At 38.0% G+C, this 26,054-nt stretch overlaps 1 protein-coding gene across 2 annotated transcripts in view; it reads right to left on the minus strand.

The window, feature by feature from the left end:
• CCNE2 (cyclin E2) overlaps positions 1–26,054 on the minus strand; it is a 123,565-nt gene that overhangs the window by 93,055 nt on the left and 4,456 nt on the right. For both annotated transcript variants that reach the window (XM_044066570.1, XM_044066571.1), the window contains exon 5: positions 1,550–1,704. In XM_044066570.1, the coding sequence (XP_043922505.1) occupies positions 1,550–1,704 (155 nt within the window). The remainder of the gene's footprint in view (positions 1–1,549; positions 1,705–26,054) is intronic.

Raw genomic sequence — 26,054 nt, forward strand, 5'->3', positions numbered from 1 at the left:
CTCCCCTCATCACTTGAAACTGTTAATAATCTCTCAGAAGACCAGAATACATGGGAGCAAACTCCTAACCCTGTTCCAAGTAAGGGACATCCCCTAAAACTCCTAACCCTATTCCAAATAAGGAACAACCCCTATTGCACCCCTGACCGAGTCTGGAACTTTCCCAGCAAGGCTCATTCTGTAAGGGGAAGGCAGAGTGACACCATACTCAAACTACTCCTTGATGACACTTCTATGAGTTAGCCCTACCGGAAGAACTAATACTCCTCCATCACAGGCACCCCCATACAACAATCAAGACGACTTTGCACAGGCAAATGATCATGGCACATGAAATGTGGTATGCATCACAAAGGTTCACTGCATGCCAACCCCTTGAGCACAGGGTGTCCCGTAAAACAAAACCAAAGCCATATTCCTGATGGCGTGATGGCGGCCTTGGTGATGATCCTCCTCAGTCACAGTCAGCTCTCACCCAAATAATGCAAAAAAAAAAAAAAAAAAAAGCTTTACACAGTCAAGCTGCAGAGTAGCAGCAATCTGTGGTTTACAGGACTGGGACTACAGAGATCACATGGAACTTGATACATATGGTTTGAAAGAGTGTGTGCTTTCTTGGGGGGGGGGGGGGGGGGCAAAAGCAGGGTGTGTTCTATCAGGCTGCCCAAACAGAATCCTAGATTACTGGCTTTGTGAGTGGAATGGGGGGGGGGGGTTTAGCAACCTGATACCAGCTCATATTTTAACCTCATAAGCCTCAAATGCTCCAAATTATGGTCAGATCAAGAGAAAGAGATAGAGGGTTGATTATCTTCATCTGTCTCCAAGACTGGGGCCAAGTCTTCAAATTCTTCACACAGTCTAAGGAAGATTGAGTTATACACCTGTTCATTAGCTTCAGAGGTGAGCTTGCATTCTGTCTTGGGCACAGAAGACAGCACGACCACAAGCAACCATTTGTTTGCAAGAATTTTTAGGAGAATTCTTTACAATTTCAGCCAAAATATGTGCAGAATATATCTGATCACATGGATTTGCAGAATTATATGAATAAGCAAACTATACCATGACCAAAACTTCACTGTTTCTATAAGTATGTATGCACTGCACATACACAAAGATTGGTTTGCTACAGCACAAGACAAAAAGCAGCACAGAATAACAGATGTGTATGGAGTACATAAACTAACAGCAAGTAATAACTGAAATATGGATGAACAAGTCCCTTATCCAGACCAGTGCTTCTGTTTCACCCTTCCAAAACACTTCTTACTCAGTTAATTTGTGAAATAATCAAATCAAATGCATCCCCTACCCAAACTCCAACATCTGGAATGCAATGGATTAAGAGTAACAAGAGAGGACTGCCTTTTCTGCATACTTGAAAGTTTGTTTCTGCATGGTGCTGCATCAGCCAATGTGCAGAAACCTAATTCTGCATTCTGCAGCTACAGGGATATTGAAAGATAGTAGAACCAACAATGGATTTAAAGCTACATTTAAGCAATTTTTTGAAAACTCATTGAATGTTAATACATAACAAGCTTACCTAAGCACAGGAAGTGGCGTGGAGCTGAAGAAGTAGTTTGTAAACCTGTAACTTCGGAATCTGGAGGAATCTTCTATTAACTCTATTTCCTTGTGAGGAGTTTCAATAAGAATGCACGGACCTACTCCCTTAGATATCTGGGGCGACCAACAGTTCTAACAAAACGCAAATCAAAAGCATGATTCATACTTTAAAAGCTGGTTTACCATTATAAATTGCATGGATTGCCTTACTACTTACAATACAATCAATTTGGCAAGAAATTCACTCAACATTAATCTACCACTATACAGTAAGATATAAAATGTGGCATAATAGTGGACCTGTGGGACAGAGGTAAAGCCTTTATGTTTCAGATATGTGTTTGGACTAGTGGCACATGAGGGGCTGCAGATGGGAGGATGGGAGTGAGTGGTCAATGTCGGCTCATCCATCTTGGGAGAAGCAAGGCAAAGGCTTTCTGCAATATGCACTGTAGGAGTCTCACCAGCTAAGGGCAGCATGAGAAGTGAGACAGTCAGGCTGAGCAGATGTACGCGTGTACCTCCTGCAGAAGCATGCTTGCACCTCCCAAGGGAAGCAAAAGAGGAGTTGGCAAAGCTGCCATAAGGGGACATGGTTTAGCCCAGGGGAGGCCAAAGCAGATCCTGCTGACCAGGTAAATCAGGACAGGAGCCAGTGGGCAACTGATGGGATGAAAAAACAAAACAAAAAAAGTATAAAATTCCAATTTCTGGGGGGGGGGGGGGGATCCATCCCTCTCGCAATGATTCTAGAGACTGGTAGGAGAGAAGGGTTCATTCTACTGCACACCAACATAAGATGCAGCTAGTTGGATTAGATTTGAGGCTGCCATGGTAGAGTGAAAGCACTGGCATCTGAATAACAAAATAAATGCAATCCACAAAATGGTACAAACTCTTTCCCCATGCTTCACAGCTATTCAGAGTGCATTACTTCCATATACTCTATGGGAATACTGCTCTCTCACAAATTCAACACATGCTCATGGGAGGCATTCAGCAGTGCACCTTTTACAGGCATATGAAATTGTGTGCGTTGATAACAGAGGACAATTTGTAGAGTGTAAACACAAACACGTAGTTGTTGAATTATTGCCGAAAACATTTAGTTGGGACATCATTTCTAAATCACTTCCAGTAATTTAAATATAGTACAGCTTGCTGCCAGTTAAAGTACATGAAATCTCTCTTGCTTTATACATTTCCTTAGTCACACACCAGCTTTATGCCAGCCATTTGTAATCAACCAAAGTCATTTACACAGTTGTCACCTTCTCTATTTCAGTTACACTATGGCGTTTAATTTCTCACTCAATAACTGCAATGTTGCTAGTTTATTCTGGCCTCTGAACAGTTATTTGTCATTATTATATCTTTACTGCACTTTTGCCAAGGTATTTGGTACTCGCGTATTATGGCAACCAGATATGCAACCTTGTGTAATGTGTAATGCATTCTCTGATTTGCAATAAGCTTGGTCATTTCCATTTAGTAGGACGGAAATGAACAGAATACTGTTACCTAGCTGTAGTTAAGGAAAAATAAGTAAGCTGTGCCTGTATTTGTGGGGAGGAACACGTTGACTGGCACTTTTTTCGCAACCATGTTGCGAGTGATTCAGTCTTTAGATATTGGCTTCAAGTCCACACTCCTGCTTTCTGCTGTTGTAAACAAACCAGTTTTACACACAGTTTTCCACAGCTTCTGATCACTTTCAGAAGCAAACACTGAAATCCTCTGACGGGAAAGCTGTGTGTAAAACTGATGGCAACCTACCAGTCCGATTTGTTTACAGCAGCAGAAAGCAGGATGCAAGATTTGAGGCATCTGTAAGGCACGCAAAACAGGAAAATACGAAGAGGATTTCCTAAACTGTTCGTGTTCCTAAAAGTAATGTAAATTTTTTTCCCCAATACTAACAGCTTGGAATCTGGTTGCGATAATACGCAAGTACCTTCACTACTTATAATTTACAGCTGTAGAAGTGATTAGACTTTATCCATGTCTTTGGTTGTAACATCACAATTAACATCACAGTTTACTCTGCAATTCACATATTCCGTTCATCACTGCAGATACAAGGCCGCATTTGCTTACTGCTGTGTACCTGGAAGAATCCACCTAAGCAGTGTAATCAAACAATAAACAATTACAGGCTAAGACTAGTAAAGTACGCCTTTGAATATGGACACATTCGTGGATTGTTTAAGGATTTGGCATGTGGTTAGTACTACATAATACACTTATGCAATTCATACTATGTTTATGAATACCATCCTACATCTCAAAACAGACTATATCTTTGTAGATCTCCAGTCACAAATCTTCATATTGAAACTACAGCCAGGCCATTATCAGATGGGACAACACATTTGCTAACTCTCACCACTGGGGAGTTGCAGTCAAACCATCAGCAAAGAAGGCAAAATGAGTAGTTTACTTGGTTAGGCCCTGTAGCACAAGGGGAACAGCTCTTAAGTTAGGCTAATGAATGCAGGGCTGCATTCATTTGTTATACGGTTCATTTAGAAAAGTACTCAACAAGAACTTTGTGGAGACAAGAAATCATTCCCTTTACCTCTTGTATACAAAGCTAAACACTTACTATTTACTGCCTAATATTAACCAACTGTCTTGCCATGTCCTTAAAATTTTCCCTCCTGCACATCACTCTCTCTCATTCTATTACTCATGGGGATTTTGGCAGAATACTCTTACTTCACACTTCCATATGTTATTAAAAATACAATCAATATTTTGAATAACTATATACTAATTTACTTGACATAAGCTATCCACTTCTTCAAAGTGTCTTACAACTTGCAGGACATATTATATTCTTGATCAATTTATCCTCGTAATATTCTGCAAATTTATTTTATTTATTTTTTTTATTTTACATTCGTTAACCGGCAAGGTCCGACTGGATATATGTCTATTTTCAGCGGAGGCCCAGGGAGAAAAGCTCCATACAGTAGAAATAACAACTGAAAAACCAAGCCAGTGACTGAGAATGAAAAAACGGGTACACCAATAAGTGCCGTCACTCCGTGTTGTAACAAATATCAGCTAGCGAGGACAAAACATAAAAAACTTCAATTTATTGAAATGTTTAAAACTAAGAGCAGCAAGTGCTACAAATATACAAACGAAAGGTGAGTTGAGCGCTTTCACCCAGCATACCCGGGCTTCATCAGAACTGAAACATTGGTTCAAAGCAAGCAATTTGAAACTTTTTTGGCGCCAAAAACCTTACAGAATTTAAAGACAGCACTTGCTGCTCTTAGTTTTAAACATTTCAATAAACTGAAGTTTTTTACGTTTTGTCCTCGTTAGCTGATATTTGTTACAACACAACAGCACTTATTGGTGTACCAGTTTTTCCATTCTCAGTCACCGGCTTGGTTTTTCAGCTGTTGTTTGCTTATTATGGAGCACACCGGTGCAACACCCGTTATAGACGAGGAGAAGCAAGAGGGCTCCGAAGACTTTAAAAATATCCGAGAAGACATCTCGGTACTTAAAAGTGAACTGAGTAATCTCACTCTTTTAGTGAGACAACTATTACAGAGCGGCCATTCAGGATCATTATCAAAGGGTGGTAGTACGCGGTTGGAGCGTGCTCGTCCTTTAGATATTAATGCTTCTTTACCTTTTGGGCGAAACGAACAAGAAGCAATGCAGGGTAACAACGGAGATGGAGGCTTAGTTAGCAGGACAATTAATAAATCCGAACTGCATGAAGAAGCAGTATCTTCTGACAGTCTTGATATACCCAATGGCCAGGGTGAATGTCCAGTGAGAACAACCAGCACCTTGGACATCAATGAATCTTGCAACTGTAGTAAAATCAATTTATCTGATTTTACTTTCGATTTTTCTTTATATGACATTAATGAGGAAGCTACAAGAACCGGAGCTAAATCCAAAAGACAACTGCCATCCAAAACCTATTCTTCTATTGCTGGACTGTCTACTCAACAACAAAAAGGTACTGTGAAACCTGCCTTCAGACCTGTACACTCCCCGGGGGAATGGTACTTCTGAAGACAACAAATTCAATGAGTTTTTATTATTTAAATTATGGAATGGAAGATAATAAAAAGTGACAACAATGTTCTAAGAAAGGACAATATTGAGTTTGACAATTTAAAGACCATGATTTTTCCTTGGGTAAAAAGTTAAAAGTATTAATGTTCTCAAAGTAGACAATGCTTATTTAAGTAAGAATGAAATGAAATTAGTACCTGAGGGACTGAGGTTTTTCAAGTTACCTTCAGGTCTAGATTTTACTTCAGATGTTGTAAAGGAATTTAATTGTTTTTTTTTTTTTGATAATTGTGGTTTTAACTTTATGAAGTTATTAATGAAACACAATGATGACAAAATGAGCAAACTTATATCTGATGCAGAAAAATTAAACAACAACATTCTTAATGATCTTTTATTCTCTCAGTGGGAACATTTATATAATGAGCAATACCAGGAAGCTAAAACATGGATTTCTAATATTATACAGAAAAAATCTAAAAAGCTTACAAGGGACACTGAACAATACAATAGTAGTAAGGCCTATATTTCGCCTGACATGAGATTTAAGAAACATACTAAAGATGAATTTTACGAACATACATGGCAAAGGGAGTAGAATGAAAACTTTGATTATAGGAAAGGGTTTGACAAATCATACCGCAATGACAGATATCCCTACAAGGGGGATTTTCAACACTGTGGAAAACAATACACCCAATCCCACCCAAACGGGAATCAGAAATTCATGAGAAAGAAGTGGTATTAAAGTCTAAAATTGAACATTTTTATGATCAAGGTAATACTAATACTATCCATGGGATAGAAACAGATGGAAATGTGTACACAATTTTAAGATATTTAACTACACTGACATGAATATTGATGGAATTCATTTTGATTTATTCAGTAAAGGAATGAAATATATACCGAATCCTAGGTTTGATTTGACAGACACAATTATAGAATTCAAAAAATTTATTCGAAAGGCCAATTTGGCTATCCATTTCAAAAATCTGAATTTGACTGAAAAGACAATATCCCATGTAGAAAATACACAGATACCCCCTTTAAGGTAAAAAGTAGATTTAACCCTCCCAGTCATCCCAGTATTGATCTGTATGAGAATTTAACTATTAGAGAACTATATCAAGAATCCAATAAACTTAATTAGCTTCTTGTGCGAATTTAACACAAGATGAAGAAAGATTAATAAGAGCCCTTAGGGAGAATGAAAATATTAGAGTTGTGAAACCAGACAGAGGGGGCTGCATCATTATATACGATAACATACAGTATATAAAAAAGATATACGATCTGTTACATTTTTCTGGTAATTACTCTTCTATATCTATTAACGAACTCAATATTGCCTATCAAATGATTGATTCTTATATTGAGGAATACTACATAGAAGGAAGAATTACCAAAGAGATACACAATTTTTTTATTAGTGAAATTTCCAAAATTGGCTACACTTGTTGGTATACCTAAGGTCCATAAAAATATATGTGATTCCCCCCTTCCGTCCAATAGTCTCACATTCCCATTAGGAAAATATATTGATTGTAAACTGAAATTTGTATATGAAAAAGTCTCACACATGGTCAAAGATTCCTGGGTATTTCTAAAGAATTTTCCTTTAGATTTGAAATATGACAATATTACATTTCTTACTATAGATGTAATTGACCTATTCTCATGCATCCCTAAAGACCAAGGACTTGAAGCCTTTAGTGCCAGTACTTACAAGTATTCTAACCTCGAAATGGGATGAAATTAGATTACTGGAAGAAATGATGGCCATACTATTGGACAATAACTATATATATTTCGAAGGTGAATACTTTAAACAAACAAAAGGAGTAGCGATGGGAGCCGCTCGTGCTCCCATCTATGCTAATTTGGTAATGCTTCATTGGAAGGACACAGTACTTTTTTCCAGTGATTTTTTCAAATACGTGAAATATTATTCCAGATTTCTAGATGACATTTATATATCATGGGAAGCTGAATCTAGTATTATGGAATCTTTTATTGATTTTTTAAATATGAGTAGTGAATATTTAAAATGTACATATTCCTACAACAACAGTGGACTACCTTACTTACTTTCATTCAACATCAATCTAACACATTTACTTCTTCTATACACAGAAAAGATACTTTTTCTAACAATTATTTACATTACACTAGTTGTCATCCAGAGAAACTGAAAAATAATATATTCAAAGGTCAGTGTGTCCGAGCCTCACGTACGACATCAGACAATGATTCATTACATTCTGAATTAAATTTTATAAAGGAGAAAAGAGGTTACCCTATTGGTATGATGGATTCTACTATCCAATATATATTACAACATAGGAACACTAGATATTCACCTTTATTAGGGAGCAATCATAAACTTGTACTTCAAGAGACTTGCTCACCTTGTGATGGTGACAACAATGGGTTAGACAACAGTCTTGATTCCTTTCATAGGTCTTACATTTTACAGTTTAATTTAGCTAACAGTTATATTAAAAAGATTTTAAACCATTTTTGGTATATTATTTCTAAAGACTCCCAACTATGTAAAGTACTGGGAGTTAAACCACAGTTTACATATAAAATGGGAACTAACATCAAACAGCTAGTGGAATGTAGAACTATCGGAAAGAAAAATAAAAAGTTGATTATTGGTACGAATCCCAAATGTGGTACCTGTAATCAATGTAAATATATGTCCGAAGAGAACATTATTTATTTGGCTAACGGACACAAAAGTTGTGTAAAAAGAAGGGCAGGAAACTGCAATAGTAAGATGGTAATTTATTTAAGTATTTGCCAACTATGTTCAAGCTTTTATGTAGGTAAAACGGAAAGAAATCTAAAGAAAAGGATCTACGACCATGTATATAGTACACGAACCAAGGATAACAATAATGCACTTTATAGACATATAGACAGGGAAGGGAATGACCACCATTTTAAATTTATCATATTAGAAGTAATTAAATTTGATCCCAAAGGAGAGGATTTCAAACGTTTGCTCAGTTACAAAGAAATCTGGTGGCAAATGTATCTAGATGCCACTACACCACCTGGTTTAAACGATTTTATATCAATCAAACCATTATTATTTTAGTAAATTAACTATCATTTATATATTAAATATATTAATTTATTATATCACTAATTTATTATATTAATCCGTATTTAATACATATTTTATTATGATAAGGTATAGTGATTATTTTCAGCGTATAAATGAGATTTGCATTTTTATTCACTTTTATGCAATTATGTCATTTTTCAATGAAATTTTTGAAATATATGTGAATCACATATTTACTTATTTAATTATTCATTCAACTCTATATGAGACATCGTTTATTTTTGCATTATAGCAGCATATATATGCATACTTTTATATTGATAGTGGGTAATTCACATATTTTACATATTTTATATTTTAATACAGTGTATTCATTTATTGCATATATTTATCATTTATTACATACATTTTATTTATTTAGTTAAGCATTTGTCTACTTGATGTCATTATCATCTGTAATGTCAGGGTATCATAGTATCTGAAATTGTGATAAACTATATTTAGTTGTCCAGCAATTGTAATCGTTAATAATACTTCTGTGTCTTTAAATTCTGTAAGGTTTTTGGCGCCAAAAAAGTTTTAAATTGCTTGCTTTGAACCAATGTTTCAGTTCTGATAAAGCCCGGGTATTCTGGGTGAAAGCGCTCAACTCCCCTTTCGTTTGTATATTTGTAGCACTTGCTGCTCTTAGTTTTAAACATTTCAATAAATTGAAGTTTTTTACGTTTTGTCCTCACTAGCTGATATTTGTTACAACACGGAGTGACGGCACTTATTGGTGTACCCGTTTTTTCATACAGTAGAAATAAGACAGACAGCATAATACACTGGTAAATCCAATAGAGAAATACAATCCAGAGAAATTCTTCATAATTACATTATGAAAGCAGAATAATATTTACATAATTACATACTGAAACCATTCCATTATAAGTCAATGTCAAACCCAGAGCGGTTGGACATGCTACATCTAAAGAAATCCCAATCCCTCCGAGCTACACGATCTAGGGACCTAAACCTTGTCACCACAATAAAACAGGACATGCTGGAGGGATAGATTCCTGTCCCAGAGACTTCCCATACTCTGGAACAGACTACCCATCTATGTCAAGCAAAGTTCTTCATTAGCACTCCAAGAAAAATTTTGATGAGTGGGTGGGAAATAGGAAATACACCCCAGGGATCACTTCTGTGTCTCTGCTCGACAGTGGCACAGGAAAATAACTTTCTTGGGTGGCGTAAGCCAGGGAACCTTATTGGCTAGGCTTACGTAGGCCCTTGGGCCGATAGCCTAGTACCTACCTATGAACCCAAGAGTAATTGAGGTTGTACAATGTATTTGTAGGTCATTTTTGGAGTTCTTATGTCAAGAATCAAGAGGTGCGTATACAATTGTGTTACGTCTTATACATCTTAGATTTCACTTAATCACATGGCAGTAGAGTAATATAGTTAGAATTAGAGACACAGTTATAAAGTGTGGGGAGTTAGTCAGGGGTAGAGCAAGGACAGAGCCATTGTGACGTGAAGGAAGATATTTTTTTAAATTGGGTTGGAGAGGGTTGTAAGGTTAGTTTTGTAGGAAGAGAGTTCCAGACTTACCGAGTTCATAAACAGAGCTTCCCCAGCTGAGTTGTTTGCTTTGAAGGTGTAGGCTAACATTTTGTTAAAGGATCGGAGAGTTTTAAGGTTATGGTAGGGGGTGATGAGTGTATTAAGATCGGGTGTCCGTTTGGGCTGATAGAGAATCTTGTTGGTGATTATTAGTTGGTCGGTTATTAGAAGGTTAGGTAATTCAAGCCAGCTTAGTTGTTTGAGACTGTGGCAATGATGGGTCCTGTAGGCAATGATGGGTCCTGTAGGCAGAGGCAGTGGCAAATCTGGCAATGTGATTATAACAGGTTGTGAGCTTGTTCAGGGAGGTTTTATTCAGGTTGATGAATAGGGGGAAGGCGTAGAGAAGTGTGGATAGAACAGGAGTGCAAGCAAGGACAGTTCTGGCAAGGGGAGTTAAGAAAGGTTTGATTCTATGTAGAGAGCCAAGTTTTTATTTACTGTTTTGATGGTGTGGTCAATATTCAGATCAAACTTTAGGTTGCTGTCGACTATGACTCCTAAATGTATTTCAACTTGTAGGGATTTTCTCCCCTTGTATATCTTTGTGTGTGTCTGTTTGCAGCCTTTCTCTCTAACCCACTGTAATATGATCTGTTGCAGGGTTTTTCTCCCCTTGTACATAGTTACTCATCAATTACAGTTTAAATGTTTTTGAATCTGTTGTGAAGATTTTCATCCCAGGCCTCCTCTGAAATAGGCCATTAGTAACCAGAGAAAGTCTGACTGAACCAAAGGGCAAACAAATATAAATAAAATACATCCGTTACATGTCAGAACTAGAGCACTACATTTGTAGAAGGGATACAACTTAGACAAAATAATACCGGAAAGAATATTAGGCAGTACTGTAAAGGATAAATGAAGTTCTAGGCTTACAAGTGCACATAGTCACAGGGAGAATGTATGTGCTTTTAATATCGAGCTAAACAGAGCCAAAGACGGTTTGCCGAGGTGAAGAATTCAATAAAAGGAAGAACAGTTTGGGATGCAATTACTCAATGGTCAGATGTGGGAGAAACCGAGCCAACCTTACCAAATGCTGTATGTTAAAGTACAGTCTTGACAAAAGCTGTAGATGGTACATACAGCAAGTGAAATTATTAAAAGTGATGAGGAAATGGAAGCTTGCTAGATCATATTCAAATCATACAAAAAGACAAGAAGAAATTAGAATCATTTCTAACCATTTCTAACCCAGTCTTGTCATATAATGCTACAAGTTCTCTTAAATGCTGACGTACCTGGTAACATGCCCATAGGAAGTTTCCAAAGCCCAAGGCCCTTCGGAACACGTTTCAGGGCCATCAATTTTGTTAAAACAATGCTGAATATCATTGCACTAAATAATGAAGTTAAAATTAAACAGCTACAGGAAGAAATATCAAAATTAAATAACTACTTCTAGTGATTTGCTATTTAGTCATCATAAAGATAGTTACCAAAAAATCATTGAGAAGTGTTGAGGACTTTGTAAAAAAGAACTCAATAACTAAAAGCAAAAAACTAGAAACAGACTCTAGAGAATATAAGAACAATTGCGCATACCCAGTTGGTTCATGGAAAAGAGATACTAATAATGTATTAAATAGTGACTGGTGTGATGATAACCAAGACTACGGGATAAACCCAGATTCCATTCATTCACAGAGAGAGAATCAGTATTTTTCCGGACAAAATCCAGATGTGAGGAGATCGGAGAGACTGAAAAACAAAAACAAAGGTGGTCATTGGAACAACCAAACACAGCGACAGTACTACAAGGGGTGGGGGGAAGAAAATCCCTCACTAAATAATGAAAAGACCGATGAACTTGTATTAAATACTGTATTTCCTTGGCAAAATTAATGTGAAATGGATTTGAGTGAAAGTATAATAGATTTGAGTGAAAATGTAAATTCTGAAATGGAAGTGATAATTAACAAAAAAGCAGATTAGACAATTTATAATTATACTGACACACTAATACAAGATGCACATTTTGAATTATTAAGTAAAGGAAATACTTTTGTTCCCAACTACAGGGTAGATGTTGCTGATCTACTAACAAGTTTGAAGCTATATGTGAGACAACTGAATTTAAATTGTTATTTTGCTAATATAACAATCGCAACCAAGCACTGCAGAGAAAAAAAGCATGTTTGTTCCCCCTTATAAGCAGATATATTGATATTTGAAATAAAATGTGAGATCGAATTTAGAGAAATATTGAAACAGAGTTTAAAGGATGAGAATTTGTCAGTCCAAGAAAGAATAGTACTTAAAAGATATTTCGAAAAATAAAGTTAGATATATGAAACCAGAAAAGGGAGGGGGACGGTGGTCATGTATGCCATAGACTATATAGCAAGGATGTACAAAATAGTCAACGATACTATGATTTATAAGAGGGTCTCTTATTAATGAGTTAAACAGAGCCTATGCACAGATTTACTGTTATTTGATAGATGCACTTATGGATGGTAACATCAATGAGACCCTTTATAATTTTTTGAAGGTAGAACACCCTAAACTATCTGTCATTTTTGGTATACCAAAGGTTAACAAAGACATTAAAAATCCACCTTTTAGACCAATAGTTGCAGCTAAAGGGTCGAAAACAGAATCTTTGGCCACCTATGTAGACCATAATGCTAAAGGAGTGTTGGGGGAAGCAGAGCATGTGTTACGAGATTCCTGGCACTGTTTGGAGAGAATGAGAAATATAGGGGAATGTGAACAAAGTGTATTTTTGACAACTGATGTTATCAATTTATTTACGGTTATTCCCCATAAAGAAGGGATGAATATGTTCCATGAGAGTCTGTTGAAAAGTAAAACATTAGATAAAAGCTAAATAAATCTGTTGTTGGATTTCATGGATTTGATACTAAAAATAATTTAAGATTTGAAGGGAAGATTTTTCGTCAAAAATCAGGAATAGCAATGGGAGCAAGATGTGCTCCCATTATTGCAAATTTAGTACTTAGAGTGGGAGAACCTTTTTGTATTTCAATCTAAATATATGAAGGACATAAGGATTTATAACAGATTTTTGGATGATATCTTTGGTGCTTTGGAAAGGAACAGTTGATGAGATTAGTGAATTCATCAACTACCTCAACTCAACAACGTCATTCCTAAAGTTTACATTTACTTATCATGAGACTGAAATTAATTATTTAGACATTACTTTGAGTAAGAATAATAATGTGCTAAATGGTAAACTACATAGAAAAGAAAATTATTCCAATTCTCCATTACATTTTACTAGTTGCCATCTCCACCACCAGTTCAAGAGCATAGCAAAAGGACAGATGGTGAGGGCTTCACAAATAGTGAGGGATGATACTGAATTTGGGAGAGAATTGTTCAAACGTATAGGAATGTTTCTAGAAAGGGGATACCCACTAAACCTGTTACTGAAAGTAAGGAAAGAAATTATAAACAAAAGAAACACAAATTTTCTACCTATTCTTAAGAAGAAAATTGATATAAATGAAATATTAAACGCGGATGAAAGAAAAACAGATGTAATGGTTTTAAGTCATAATTTGGCGACACCTGGGTTGGTTAGAGTATTGACAGAAAAGTGGGTTACCTGCCTTGATGGGGAAACAAAGGCTATTAGGAGTTAAACCGAGGATATCATATAGACGGAGGAAAAATATAAAAGAATAGTTTGACAAATGAAAATAGAATAAAAAATATTTCTAGAATGGCGAAATGTGGAACCTGCAGATATATAAATGATGGGCCCTATGTGGCGATAAGCTCCTATGGAGCAACCATTGCATGCCCAGGAAAATGCAATTGCAATACATCAAAGTTAGTATATGTGGCAACCTGTGTATTGTGCGAAGGATTTTATGTTGGCAAAACAAACCGGAGGCTAAGAGACAGAATAGCTGAACATCAAAGAGCAATTAGAAAAGAAAATAAATTTAATGCTTTATTTATTCATAGTAAAAAATGTATCAATTTTAAAAAGTTTATTTTCTTTATAATAGATAAGAGTTTTTATAGATGGAAGGGGAGGGGATATAGAAAATGAAGTAGAAGTTAAAGAGATGAGATGGCAGATGCGTTTAAATGCTCAAAATTCACCAGGGTTGAATGACATTTCCCTTAAACCATTGCTAAAGCAAAAGGGCAAATGCAATAAAATAGATTTATGGTGAATTTTCAAGGCATACATATGCCTTTTTTTTTTAAAAAAACATCATAATCATTACAATATACATGATTTTATATACAAAACAGTTGGTTAAAATGTTTAAATAGATAGGAAATGATGTAATTAATTATTTGTGAGTAGTGATTGGATGCTGCTTCTTTTTAAACAGTATGGATTTGATACCAAAATGACTGATGATGCTATATGAATTTAGCAAAAGCTCCTAGTCTTTTTTGGTGGTGTAAAATAAATTCTACGTCTTATTTACATGGTTGGATTTTATTATTTTTAAATTCCAGTGTCTTCATTGGGGACATCTGAGATTTGTCTTTGTTGATTGCAATCCCCAAGCGGAGAGCGAGACCTTGAGTGTAAGAGAGGCTACGGACTATGAGATTCCTGGTTGGAGCGATAAGGAGCCAGTCGTCTAGATAGGGAAACACCTGGAATCCTTGAAGAGGAGCTACCACAACTGCCGTACATTTGGTGAACACTCGGGGGGGGGGGGGGGCTGTTGACAGACCGAATGGCAGTGCCCTGAAATGGTAGTGGTTGGCTCCCAGCTGGAAGCGGAGAAACCTCTGGGAGCGGTGATTCATCTTTGTGTGGTAGTATGCATCATGGAGGTCTATAGAGCACATCCAATTGCCCCTCCCTAGGAAGGGAAGAATGGACTGTACTGTGACCATCTGGAATTTTTGAGGTTTGATAAAATTTGTTCAGTAGGCTGAGATCCAGGATTGGTCTCCAGTCCCCTGTCTTTTTTGGCACTAAAAAGAACCTCGAGTAATAAACCCAGATCCTGTCTGGTCGGTTGGGACTGGTTGGATGACTCTTTTTCTTAGCAGCTTTTCTATTTCTAAGGCTGCTAATTCTGATTGGGTGGTACATCGGGGATTCGTTTGAAGGGTCTGGGAGTTAAATCGAATGGTATTTGGTAGCCTCTGGATATTATTCTCTGTACCCAAACATCGGTAGTAGTAAGATGCCAGGTTGGTAGATGCAGAGAAAAACGACCCCCCCCCCGACTGCTTCCAGAGGAAAGCAAATCGGGCCGCTGCTCAGGAGAACTGGTAGGGTCTGCCAGAGAATATCTGGTGCCCTGGTTACGCAGAACCCCTCTACCACAAAAGAGGCGTCTTCCATATGAGTTGCCCCCTCTGCCCCGGGGGGATTGTTCACGAATGTCATGAAAGGATCCTTGGGATTTTTTGAACCACATCTTTCTACCCTTATGGTTCCTGGAGTAGGACCTCTAGGTGTTGGAAAAGCGTATGCCCACAGCAGACAAGGTTTTTCCGTCTTTCTCACTACGTGCAAGTGTGTCTCGTACCTTCAGTACAAAAAGTGGAGATTCGTCGGCAGGTGCATTGACGAAGGAAGTTTTAAAGGGGTCTGCGAAGTCACACAACCGCATCCAAGCATTACGTCTCATGACACCACCAGATGTGGCAGCTCAAGCTGCCCCCTCGGTGGTGTGAGATAAACACATCGTGGAGTTCGAGATGGATTCAAGGGTAGCTAGCTGCGAGGCGACAAGTGTCATGCACCTCATCAGGCAGTACCCCCACCAAAGAGGAAGACATTTCGGAAATTAGGTCTCTTTGGAGGCGAGTAAAGTGTGCCAGACAGTTCAGCGACCGAATGGCGAAGATTGCTGAAGCATTGGTCCACTTCCCTAGTTTGTCCATGGTCCGGGACTCCCTGTTTGGAGGGTGAACAGTGGAACTATCTTCTGCCAGTTCCCTCTTAGTGGCCACCACCACGACCATCAACTGTCAACTGCTTGGACCAGTGGGGCTGGTCTTCATGTGCAGATAAAATTTTGTCTGGCCTCCAGGGGACAGGTTCTATGTTGTCCGGGGATTTCCAGGCACGCGCACAATAGTTTTAAAAGGTCATCTGCCAGTGGGGTCCACCCAGAAAGCAGATGGCAGGGCACGGAAGCCTGCAGGAACACAGATTTCTCAGAGGAAAGGTTAAAGGACTTCCATTCCCCCCACTGTCTGAGGAGTTCAAGAAGGTCTCCGAATTAAATATCGCCTGGGGGAGAACGTGGGGACCCTTCCCCCTCATCACAATCAGTATCTTCTGTGATAGATTCCTCTGGGGAATTGGGATCTTCTGAGGATGACTCAGGAGAAGGGGTTCCCTTCAAAGGGGGTTCTTGTGACTCCTGTGCCCGGGGACCCGACAGAGGGTTGGGAGAGGTGCATGCTAGGGGAATTTTCTGATACTGATGTCATTGGTGTTCGCGGTGAGCTTTCGGAATTTCCATCACCTGTACAGCAGGCCCACTCAAGGAGGGATGGGAGCCCAAAACCGGAAGGAGCTACCACGGAACTGGGGTCACACCCCACCCCGAAGAGCCCACCTCCAGTTGCGGGGTTCTGAAAGAACTGAAAGCCATTGGAACCGTGGACAGACGGTGCCAGCGAGAAAATAGGTGCCGGACTAGGTACCAAGGTACGGACGGTCCAAGCACTGCTCCAAGAAAGCATCAGCTTCATCGGAGCCGATGTAGCAAGGGTGGTCAGTGCCAACAGGGGAAACACTGCGGTCGGAGCCAAGACAGTATATACCGAAGCGGACATCGGTACAGAGATCAGGGTGGATACTGGAGGAGGATAAACCCGGGAAGATATGGTAAAAGATTCTGAGCCAGGAGGAACAGAAGGTCTAGCTGGAATGGGCAATCCCCTAGCTGCCAGAAGCTGGTCCATAACCCGCACTAGGTCTAATTCAGAAAAACTCCTAGTGGATCTAAAGGTGGCTGCTGAAAGGGAATCAGGTCTTTCTAGAAAGGGGCTAAACCTCTGCCCCAAAAATGGGTCATAAGTTAGAGAATATCTTGCCCTTGGCAGGTATTTGAGTTTTAGAACCGATGGAGCTGAAGAAACGGTCGACACTGTGGTCGGGGATGGTGCAGAGGCATGTAGTGTCATTGTGGGAACCAAGGACGACACCGAAGTCAGTGGCGCCGTGGTTGGAACCAAAATAGGAGTGAATACCATGGTCGGCACTGAGGGAGAGGACACAGAGCCGGGTGCCGAAGATGTATGCGCCAAGGGCGCCGGTGAAGCATGGAGTCAACTCGGTTCTGTAACTGACGGAGATGCAGGAACAGAGTGACTCAGTTTTTCCTGATTTTTTTTGGTCTAAGGAGGGGGCGAGACCTCCGACCCAGATAGAGCCTCTAAGAAAGGTATCTTGAGTAAATCTTTTAAAATAAAAGTTTATTCTTACGTTCTGCTAGCGTCAGATTACTAAAACTAGCACAAATGCCACAGTCAGCTTTAATATGATCCACGTCCAAACAGTAGACACAATGGACAGGTGTATCAGAGTTAGGCATCTTACGTCCACACTTGTCACACTGTTTAAATCCCAACTTAGCTTTGTCTGACATGGTAAAGTAACAATGCTATCCTACAGGGAAAATCCCAACTTAGCTTTGTCTGACATGGTAAAGTAACAATGCTATCCTACAGGGAAAAAAAAAAAAAAAGGGGGAAAAAATACCAGTGATGTTATTTTAAAGAATTAAATTACCAAAGAGAAGGGTAAGAAATAGGCTTAGGTTATAGGCAGGGTTGCTAGACGTCCCTATTTGGGCGGGACTGTCCCGAGATCAGCAGCCTGATCCAAAGTCCTGCCCTGCCGGTTTAAATCCCAGCCAGCCTTGTTTTTTTTTTTTTGATTGGCCTGTATGCCAATCAAAAATTGCTAAACATGGAGCTTCTTCTGTTCCGCATTAAACAGAAGTAGCTCCGTGTTTAACGATTTTTGATTGGCCCGTATGCCGGTATATGGGCTAATCAAAAATCGCTAAACACAGAGCTACTTCTGTTGAATGCGGAACTGCAATGTTCCGCATTCAACACGAGAAACTTCGTGTTTAGCGATTTTTGACTGGCCCGTATGCCGGTATACGGGCCAATCAAAAATCGCTAAACACGGAGCTACTTGTGTTGAATGTGGAACTGCAGTGCATTAAACACTAGAAGCTCCATGTTTAGTGCAGAGTTACTATTCTTTAATGTGGAACTCTGTTCCGTATTAAAGACCTTTTATTTTTTTTTTGTTGTCGTCCCTACCTGGCTGGTAATCTGGCAACCCTGGTTATAGGCGATAGTGAGAAAAGGCTAACTTGACTACAAATTTAGTAATTTTGAAGAAAAACTGACAAAATTAACAATTGTCTACTTAGCTTTGAGAGAGATGGCTAACACGTCTGACTAGGAACACGGCAAATGAGATCTGGAGTAACTAGGAGAAGAGCATTGTGGGTAGGTTCTTAACTGAGAGTTTTTGGCTTGCACGAGCTGGGAAACGGCTGTATCGGTTCCGAGGATGGAACAGAGGCCCCATCTGTAATGAATAAACAAAGATTTACAACACCAGATTATTCATTACATAACAAAGGCACTGAGACAACAGTGTCAGACTGTTGGCAAGTAATGCTGAGAATTAAATGAGCAAACATTTGAATTTAAAACTTGAATATTTTCCTTGAACACATTGTTGAAACAAAAGGTTTAGAGATACAGAAAAGAGTTACCAACCCACTGATAAACACTGTATACATACAAGATATAGTTTCAGATCACAACATCGTTTGGCTTTTGAGAAACTAGTAATCGTTACTCACTAATGGATATGTCCAGAAAAAAAAAAAAAAAGAGAGAGAGACTACTATGCAAAGCCAATGCAACAGCCTTTTTGACTATGCTTAAGTACAGGATTAAAAAGTTTGCCAGGAAAATAAATCGCAACAAAATATTGCATAGTTCTCAACCTTCCATCTCCAAAATGAGGAACACTAGCCCTCATAATGTGGAACAAATGGGCAAAATGTGGAACACATACTAATGGCTTACTAACAACTTCAACTAGGAAGGTCATATGATGGTTAAAATATGCTGGTTTAAGAAGATCTTTTAATGAATTAATATGATTAATTTCTATTTACCATGGTTTTCACTTAAAAATATTCCTAACACTGAATGCGCGACAGTCTTTCAATGTGGAACTTTGTGGAACATGAACTTTGTAGGACACCAAATGAGGTACGTTCCTCGTAATGAGGTACACTTGAAAGGTATGAAGTAGTGATGCGATATCAGTAGCTGTAAGAACAGCAAACCAGCATCCAGAATAGAAAACTTCGGTTTCGACAAGAAACAGAATGGGTGAATAGATTGCTGTTGGGTAGAAAGTAAATGTTTGCATCTTTATTGCTTCACAAAATATGAGCAATTAGGCTTCCAAGAAGGTTGCACGCTGATCAACAGCTTAACTTCAGCTCTGCCACTGTAAAAACAGAAAATAAACAGCATTCACAGATATTGTCAGCTTATGTAAAACTTAGTTACTGGCTAACAGGTATGTTGCCTGTATGCCTGCAAAGAAGAAACTAATACAGCCTAAAGGGAAAATCGACGACATATGGTAAAGAGAAAACACTGACTGGGAAGAATCATGCAGTTCAGCAAAAAGCAGTTCAGTCTCCAGTTTTGGTGCCAAGACAGGATTTCCAGTAATACACAGGAAAATTAACCAAACATACTCAGACCTGTTTAAAAGTAGTATATCAACGCAAATAACAAAAGGCTGGAAAAAAATGGAAGAAACTTTAAACAGATACTCACTCAGATGAGCTGATAAAACTGGGAAAAAAAAAAAAAAAAAAAAAAAAAAAAAAAAGGTTGGAATGAAGAAAAGGCTGGCCGAGTATGAAACTGGTCAATGATTAAAAAAAACTACCAACAGAAACAGTTGTTCCTGATAAAACTGCGGCAAACAATCAAAAAAAAAAAAAAAACACTAACTGAAAACTCCAGCCAAGCTACAGCTTCTAATGAGTGACCTCCCAAGCCTCCTGTAACAGAGGCACATGAAGTCATGGACATTCAGAATTGCCATATAGCAGAAACACCCGATGTTCATAAGGGTCATTTGCATATATCCCATGTGCCTCTGTTACACAAGGTTTGGGAGGTCAGGGGAAAAGATTACTCGTACACTATGCAGAAAAGAAACAGTTATTCCAGTAATCAAGGAGTGTCGAGAGGCAGATATGAAATTCAAGCTGATGTATCCAGCTGCCATTTTTTTATGCAGAGCAGGCTAAGGAGGAAATGCACAAGTTTGTCCCAACAAAAAATTAGACTGCAAACAGGAGAGGGTGCTGCTTCTCATTCTTCTGATAATAAAGCACACGGACAGACTTTGCAAATGAAACCTTTTCCGCTGTTCTTAAGGAAAATGCTTGAGACAAGAAAAACACAAGAGTTGACTGGAAGAATCGGCAGCACCATGAAATGAACTAATCTAGAGATGGGAGACTTAACGTGAAGACCAGCACCATGAAAATTAGTTAATAAACACGAGAATGCAAAGCATCAATTACATTTGTGAAATATGGCTGTATTAGAATAAGTGAAAAAGGTGACCTATTGCCGATTTTGTTAAACTTGTTAGGAATTGGAACACATTTGCTTCACTTCATGTCATTAATGTTTGGAAGGACTGAGGGAGGCAGAAAAAGGGTAACCAAGTAAAACAATTTCTTACAGTATATCTAGCTTTTGACAATATAAATTGGGCATTTTATAGTACAATATTATTAATTGTTCTTGTATGTCACGAGCTATTAAAGTAAACAGATGTATTTCTTTCCTCTTCTCTCTTATTTTTGATATTAAGAAATGTAGGCATTACAGTGCAAAAACAGAAAAAAGTCAGACAAAAGCATGTTTATATGTTAACTAGCTATAATATCTGGTTGTTAATGTGGGTGTAAAAGTACACAGATATGCAAATTAAGAGTAAGCATATCAGTTCTACATAAGTGAATGCCTGGATTAAGACAAAATATAATGAAAACTTTTCCTTTACCAACAAAGGTTTCAGCTTTTTGTTCAGGCTGAAAGACGACTGCATCTTTCCTTCTTCCTCTTAATTTTTCCATGGAGGGAAGTTGATAACAGGACAATAAAAAACAGAACACTGGTTTCTTCAAGGCCTAAAGTTAATGATTTCTGAAAGTATGCAAGCAGGTTTCACATCTGGGAGGGGAGACACAGATAAAAAAGAATAGACACCAGTTAGTGTAAGTAGAAGAACAGGCAACAACAATCTTCTTAGCATGGATAACTCCATTTCAGGTTAACTAGGGCCTGTATTGGCAGCTGTCTATTTAGCACAAAAGGTTCCTATTAAGAGAGAGTTCAATTTTTTTTGAAGATCTACATAGTTGTGTGCGTTCGTATGAAGTTAAAAAGTTATGGGGGTGTGTGTTTAAGGGTTTTTATTAAAACAAAATGTCTTGCAAAATGTGACACAGGTTCCAATATTGCTGATAAGGAAAAACTGTACAAGGATTAACCTGCCAAACATTAATGGATGAATTTATCACAAAAACTGGAATTAGACAGTTAAAAAAGCTGTCCTATACAATAGGTGGGAATAATGACATGGCATCATAATGGCGACTCTTTCCATATTATCTTGGAATGTGAAGTCTCACAGGCACAGAAAAAGGAAAAAAATAGCTATATTAAGAAATGCATAGCTCAAATAGCAATGCCACAGTAGGCACATATGAAAAGAAATGAGCATGTGAATTAAAGAAAGGATTTCAGGATGGATATTCTACAGAAAACGGGGGGAAAAAAAAGGAGTACTTATATGAATTACTAAAAGGAGCTCGAGAGAGAGAAGAGGAAAAAAAATAATGGCAGATATGGAATAGTAAGGGGCTACTGGCAAGGGATGACCTATAACTGCTATTATGGAGCTTAAAAGAAAAATTATGAGAAATAATCTGCTTTCAGCGGGGAATATTACTTATGGGTGGGTCTGGAATTTGATTTGCAACAATGAGGAAATATCGGGGGGTCTAGGAGTGAAATATAACACAACAGGGTAGCTTTCTGAAGAAATTGATGAAAATATTTGGTAGGACCTTAAAAGGTAGACGAGGTTGAGTTAAGGTAGGAGGAGAGAAGATAAAAAGGGGATTACACCAATCTACAGAAAAGTCTCCAAAAATAGATAATCCAGCAGACGTTTGAAAGTTAGGAGAAAAAAGGGATAAAAGATCTGAAAGATTTAACAGTATTATAAAATGAGGGGAGACACCAACAGCCTGGAAAAAAGCTCTAGTGGCTATAATACCCAATGACGATAAAGACCCATCTGATCCAGCTTCACATAGGCCCATTTCAATTTTAAAGCATTTATGTCTGTAATGGTTAAAAGAATGACAAAGGTGATGCCAAAATTGATAGTTATGACCAATGTGGTTTTGTGGAGGACAGACAAGAATCTGACATTAATAAAACAATGACGATCCACAGGGAAACCAAACGTTAAGAAAACACCACCATTACTGGTGGGTCTTGATGCACAGAAAGCATTTGACAAAATAAGCTGGGATTTTATGGGTAGGGCAATGTAAGCATTTGCATTTCCTGATAATTATAGAATAGATGAAGGATTGGAGGCAAAAATCAAAGTGGGAGGATTCCTCTCCTAGAAGTTGTATTTGAACAGAGGAACCAGGCAGGAATGTCCTCCTTCACCTTTATTTATATATGGTAGGTACTAGGCTGGCCCTGGGGCCTATATAAGCCTAGCCAAAAAGGTTCCCAGACTTTTGCCACACAAGAAATTGATTTTCCTGTGCCCCTGTCAAGCAGTGCTACAGAAGTGATGCTCGGGGTGAATTTTCCATTTCCTATCCAGTCGTCACGATTTTTCTTAAAGAAGGCAAATGAGGAGCTTTGCTTGACATGAATGGTAGTTTGTTCCAGAGTATAACTTTTTTGTGTTATATACAGAACCACTGGCAAAGAAATTCAAGGATATAATTGGTATGGTGTGCAATTATTTTGTACTTAATGGAATCAGAATAGGAAATCAGTATTGTGGAAAATTCTTACACAGTTCCATGTTTTTTTTTTCCCGGGATACTAAACACAAGACAATACAAAAACTGAGTAACTGAAAGCTGTTGCCTATGGACACGGATAGCAAGCTACCTGCAGTAAAAGTGAGTGTAGTCAGTTAGTTTTACACACAGGAACAGACATATTTTTATCCACCAGAGAAGTTTTGGACAGTAATTAAACAGCTGAATTTTATTTGGGAGGGGAAGAGTCAACTGGGATAAGTTGTTCCTCCCAACAGGACAAGGAGATTTAGGATTAAAAGATTTGAAACTACATTTTAGAGCTACATCGTTAATGGCTCTTGTACATACCACAAGCAGAAAGCTATAATTCAAACTGGAAAGGGAAGAGGAAAGCATGGGATCTCGGACAGAGACATTTAAGGAGAAAACAATAATGCAGAATATAATAACATGGCAAAAAAATACCAAGAACTAAGCCATTTCGCTGATAGGTGTACAGAGAATAGACAAGAGGGTGGCTGGAATTTACTGGAGGAAGGTGGCAAAGGTGTCAAGGTACCTAACATAATTACAGAAGGAAGGGAATAGAATGGGAAGAGGGCAATAAGACATTTAGACTATAGGCTAGTGAGTGCTTCCCGTATCAGAGATTGATATCAAAGTACAGACAAAAAGAAAGGGATCTAAGAATCCTAAATGAAAGACCTGCACTGGTTGAGCTTTTAACTGAATCTAGAAAAGAAACTGCCATTAACAAAACAGATAATTATTAGGGCATATAAAACACTGCATAATAACTACAGGAATCACCCAGCAGATGTATTGGGAAGAGAAATAAGAAATGCAATTCACAAAGATACTACGGGACATATATATGGCTCCCAAGTATTCAACGTCTAGAAGAGTTTTTGCTCGAAAGTGTTTGCAGAAATACTTCCAAGCACTTTTTCCTCAGGTAGATGGTTAATGTTCGAAGTGCGATTTGGAAGAAATGTTTTGGGAGTGTAATGGAGTTGGCAGACTTAAAAAATCCCTACAGTATACTCTGTCAGGAATAACAGGTGAGCAAATGTTTAACTAAGGAAATTATTTTTTAGCTGGAATAATGATCTGAATTGCCTAATCACACTAAGGCCTTGTTAAATTTAATTTTGGTGGCCCCAAAAAAGTAATTACTAGAAAATGGAAATCAAAGTCCAAATCAACCATGCTTTAAGTAGTGAAAATTGTAAGAGATTAAAGAACAGGATGCGGGATCTTTAGAAAAGTGTAGAAGTAAATTACATAGAACAATTGTAAGAACAATACATGCAGAAAAAAGGTTTTGGAAGAGGAAAGTGTAAGAGATGGCAGGAAATAATTTATGTAATGTTGCTCAGATTTTAGGCTATATTACAACATATGTAAATTATGTTTGTAAATATGAACTGTTAATATAGTTTGATTAATTTTATATAAATGTTAGGTTTGTCTATATTGCAAGTGATAATTCAATAAAGGTGTTTAAAAAATATGAAGTAGTTAAAACAGAGCATTACTTATTACTTACAGTTAAACTAGTTTCACTGAAGTCAAATGAGGAGTTTTTTGTAGTACTAAGTGCAAACCAGGAAGTCCAACAGATAACGCTCGAAGATCCAAATTGTTTACATTTCATGTCACTAAGAAAACATGGATTCCTTACAGTTCTGCATTTTATCAGCATTAGAGGTATTCCAAAGAGCCACTGCACTAGCCAGCAAAGGCTTAGAAATCATTGTAAACGCAACTGATGACTGTGTGGGGTCAGGCACAAACTCAAAAAGGTTGATAACATCCAATGAACAGCTACAACACAAATTAAGACAGTCTCCTCTAAAGGTTGCACTTCGTGTCCTATATAAGTACCTTTTAAAAAGCTATTTGAGAAAGATACATTCTGGGCCTTGAGGTTAAAAACCAAGAGTTTTGATATATTTGAAACTAGATACAGATTCTCCAACATAAGAAATACGTATGTTTTGAAGCCAGTCAGTTAAATTGGTAGTTACTAGGCAAGAATTCCAGGCTGCCATTCAGGGGCTCTCCTAGTTTCTTAATTGCCCCACAGTACTTTCTTGTCACAACATTCTCTCAGTCACACAGTAGGGACATTGAAGCTAAAAGAATTAAACTCTACTACAGGAAGCAGTTCATATCCTTAAATTTCTGGTGCCATCTGCCAGAATGGAATAGGAGACCTATGGATCAAGGGCATTTACAAATGCACAAGTACTCAATTAAAAAAGACCTACTAGAAATATGGATACGAGAAATTCTACTAATTTATGCAAGATAAAGTTACCAGAAACCCTTGCAAAACAGTCAAAAAGTCTGTGTACAAAGCAATTCAGAGACCGCACTGGATGTTACTTAACGTACAGAATACACACTAAAGGTAAAATGCAGACCAATCAGAGAAACAACACATTGCTGATAAGTTGAGTACTGGTCAAAGAAACGCACTGCTAAAAGTTGAGATTCTTGTGTTACTATTGCTGCTATCAGTGACAAAAGTAAGAATTCTAAATGTGTACAGTCATGTGCTCTTAATAAAAAAGTGGGAGATTGGTCTGACCAGTTAGGAAAGACATTATAAGGCTTAACATTCAAAGCTGGCAAATTAATAGCTCCCAGTCAAATGA

The sequence above is a fragment of the Protopterus annectens genome, chromosome 3.part1 (genome assembly GCF_019279795.1).
Source record: "Protopterus annectens isolate FY-2018-M chromosome 3.part1, PAN1.0, whole genome shotgun sequence".
Lineage (NCBI taxonomy): Eukaryota > Metazoa > Chordata > Ceratodontiformes > Protopteridae > Protopterus > Protopterus annectens.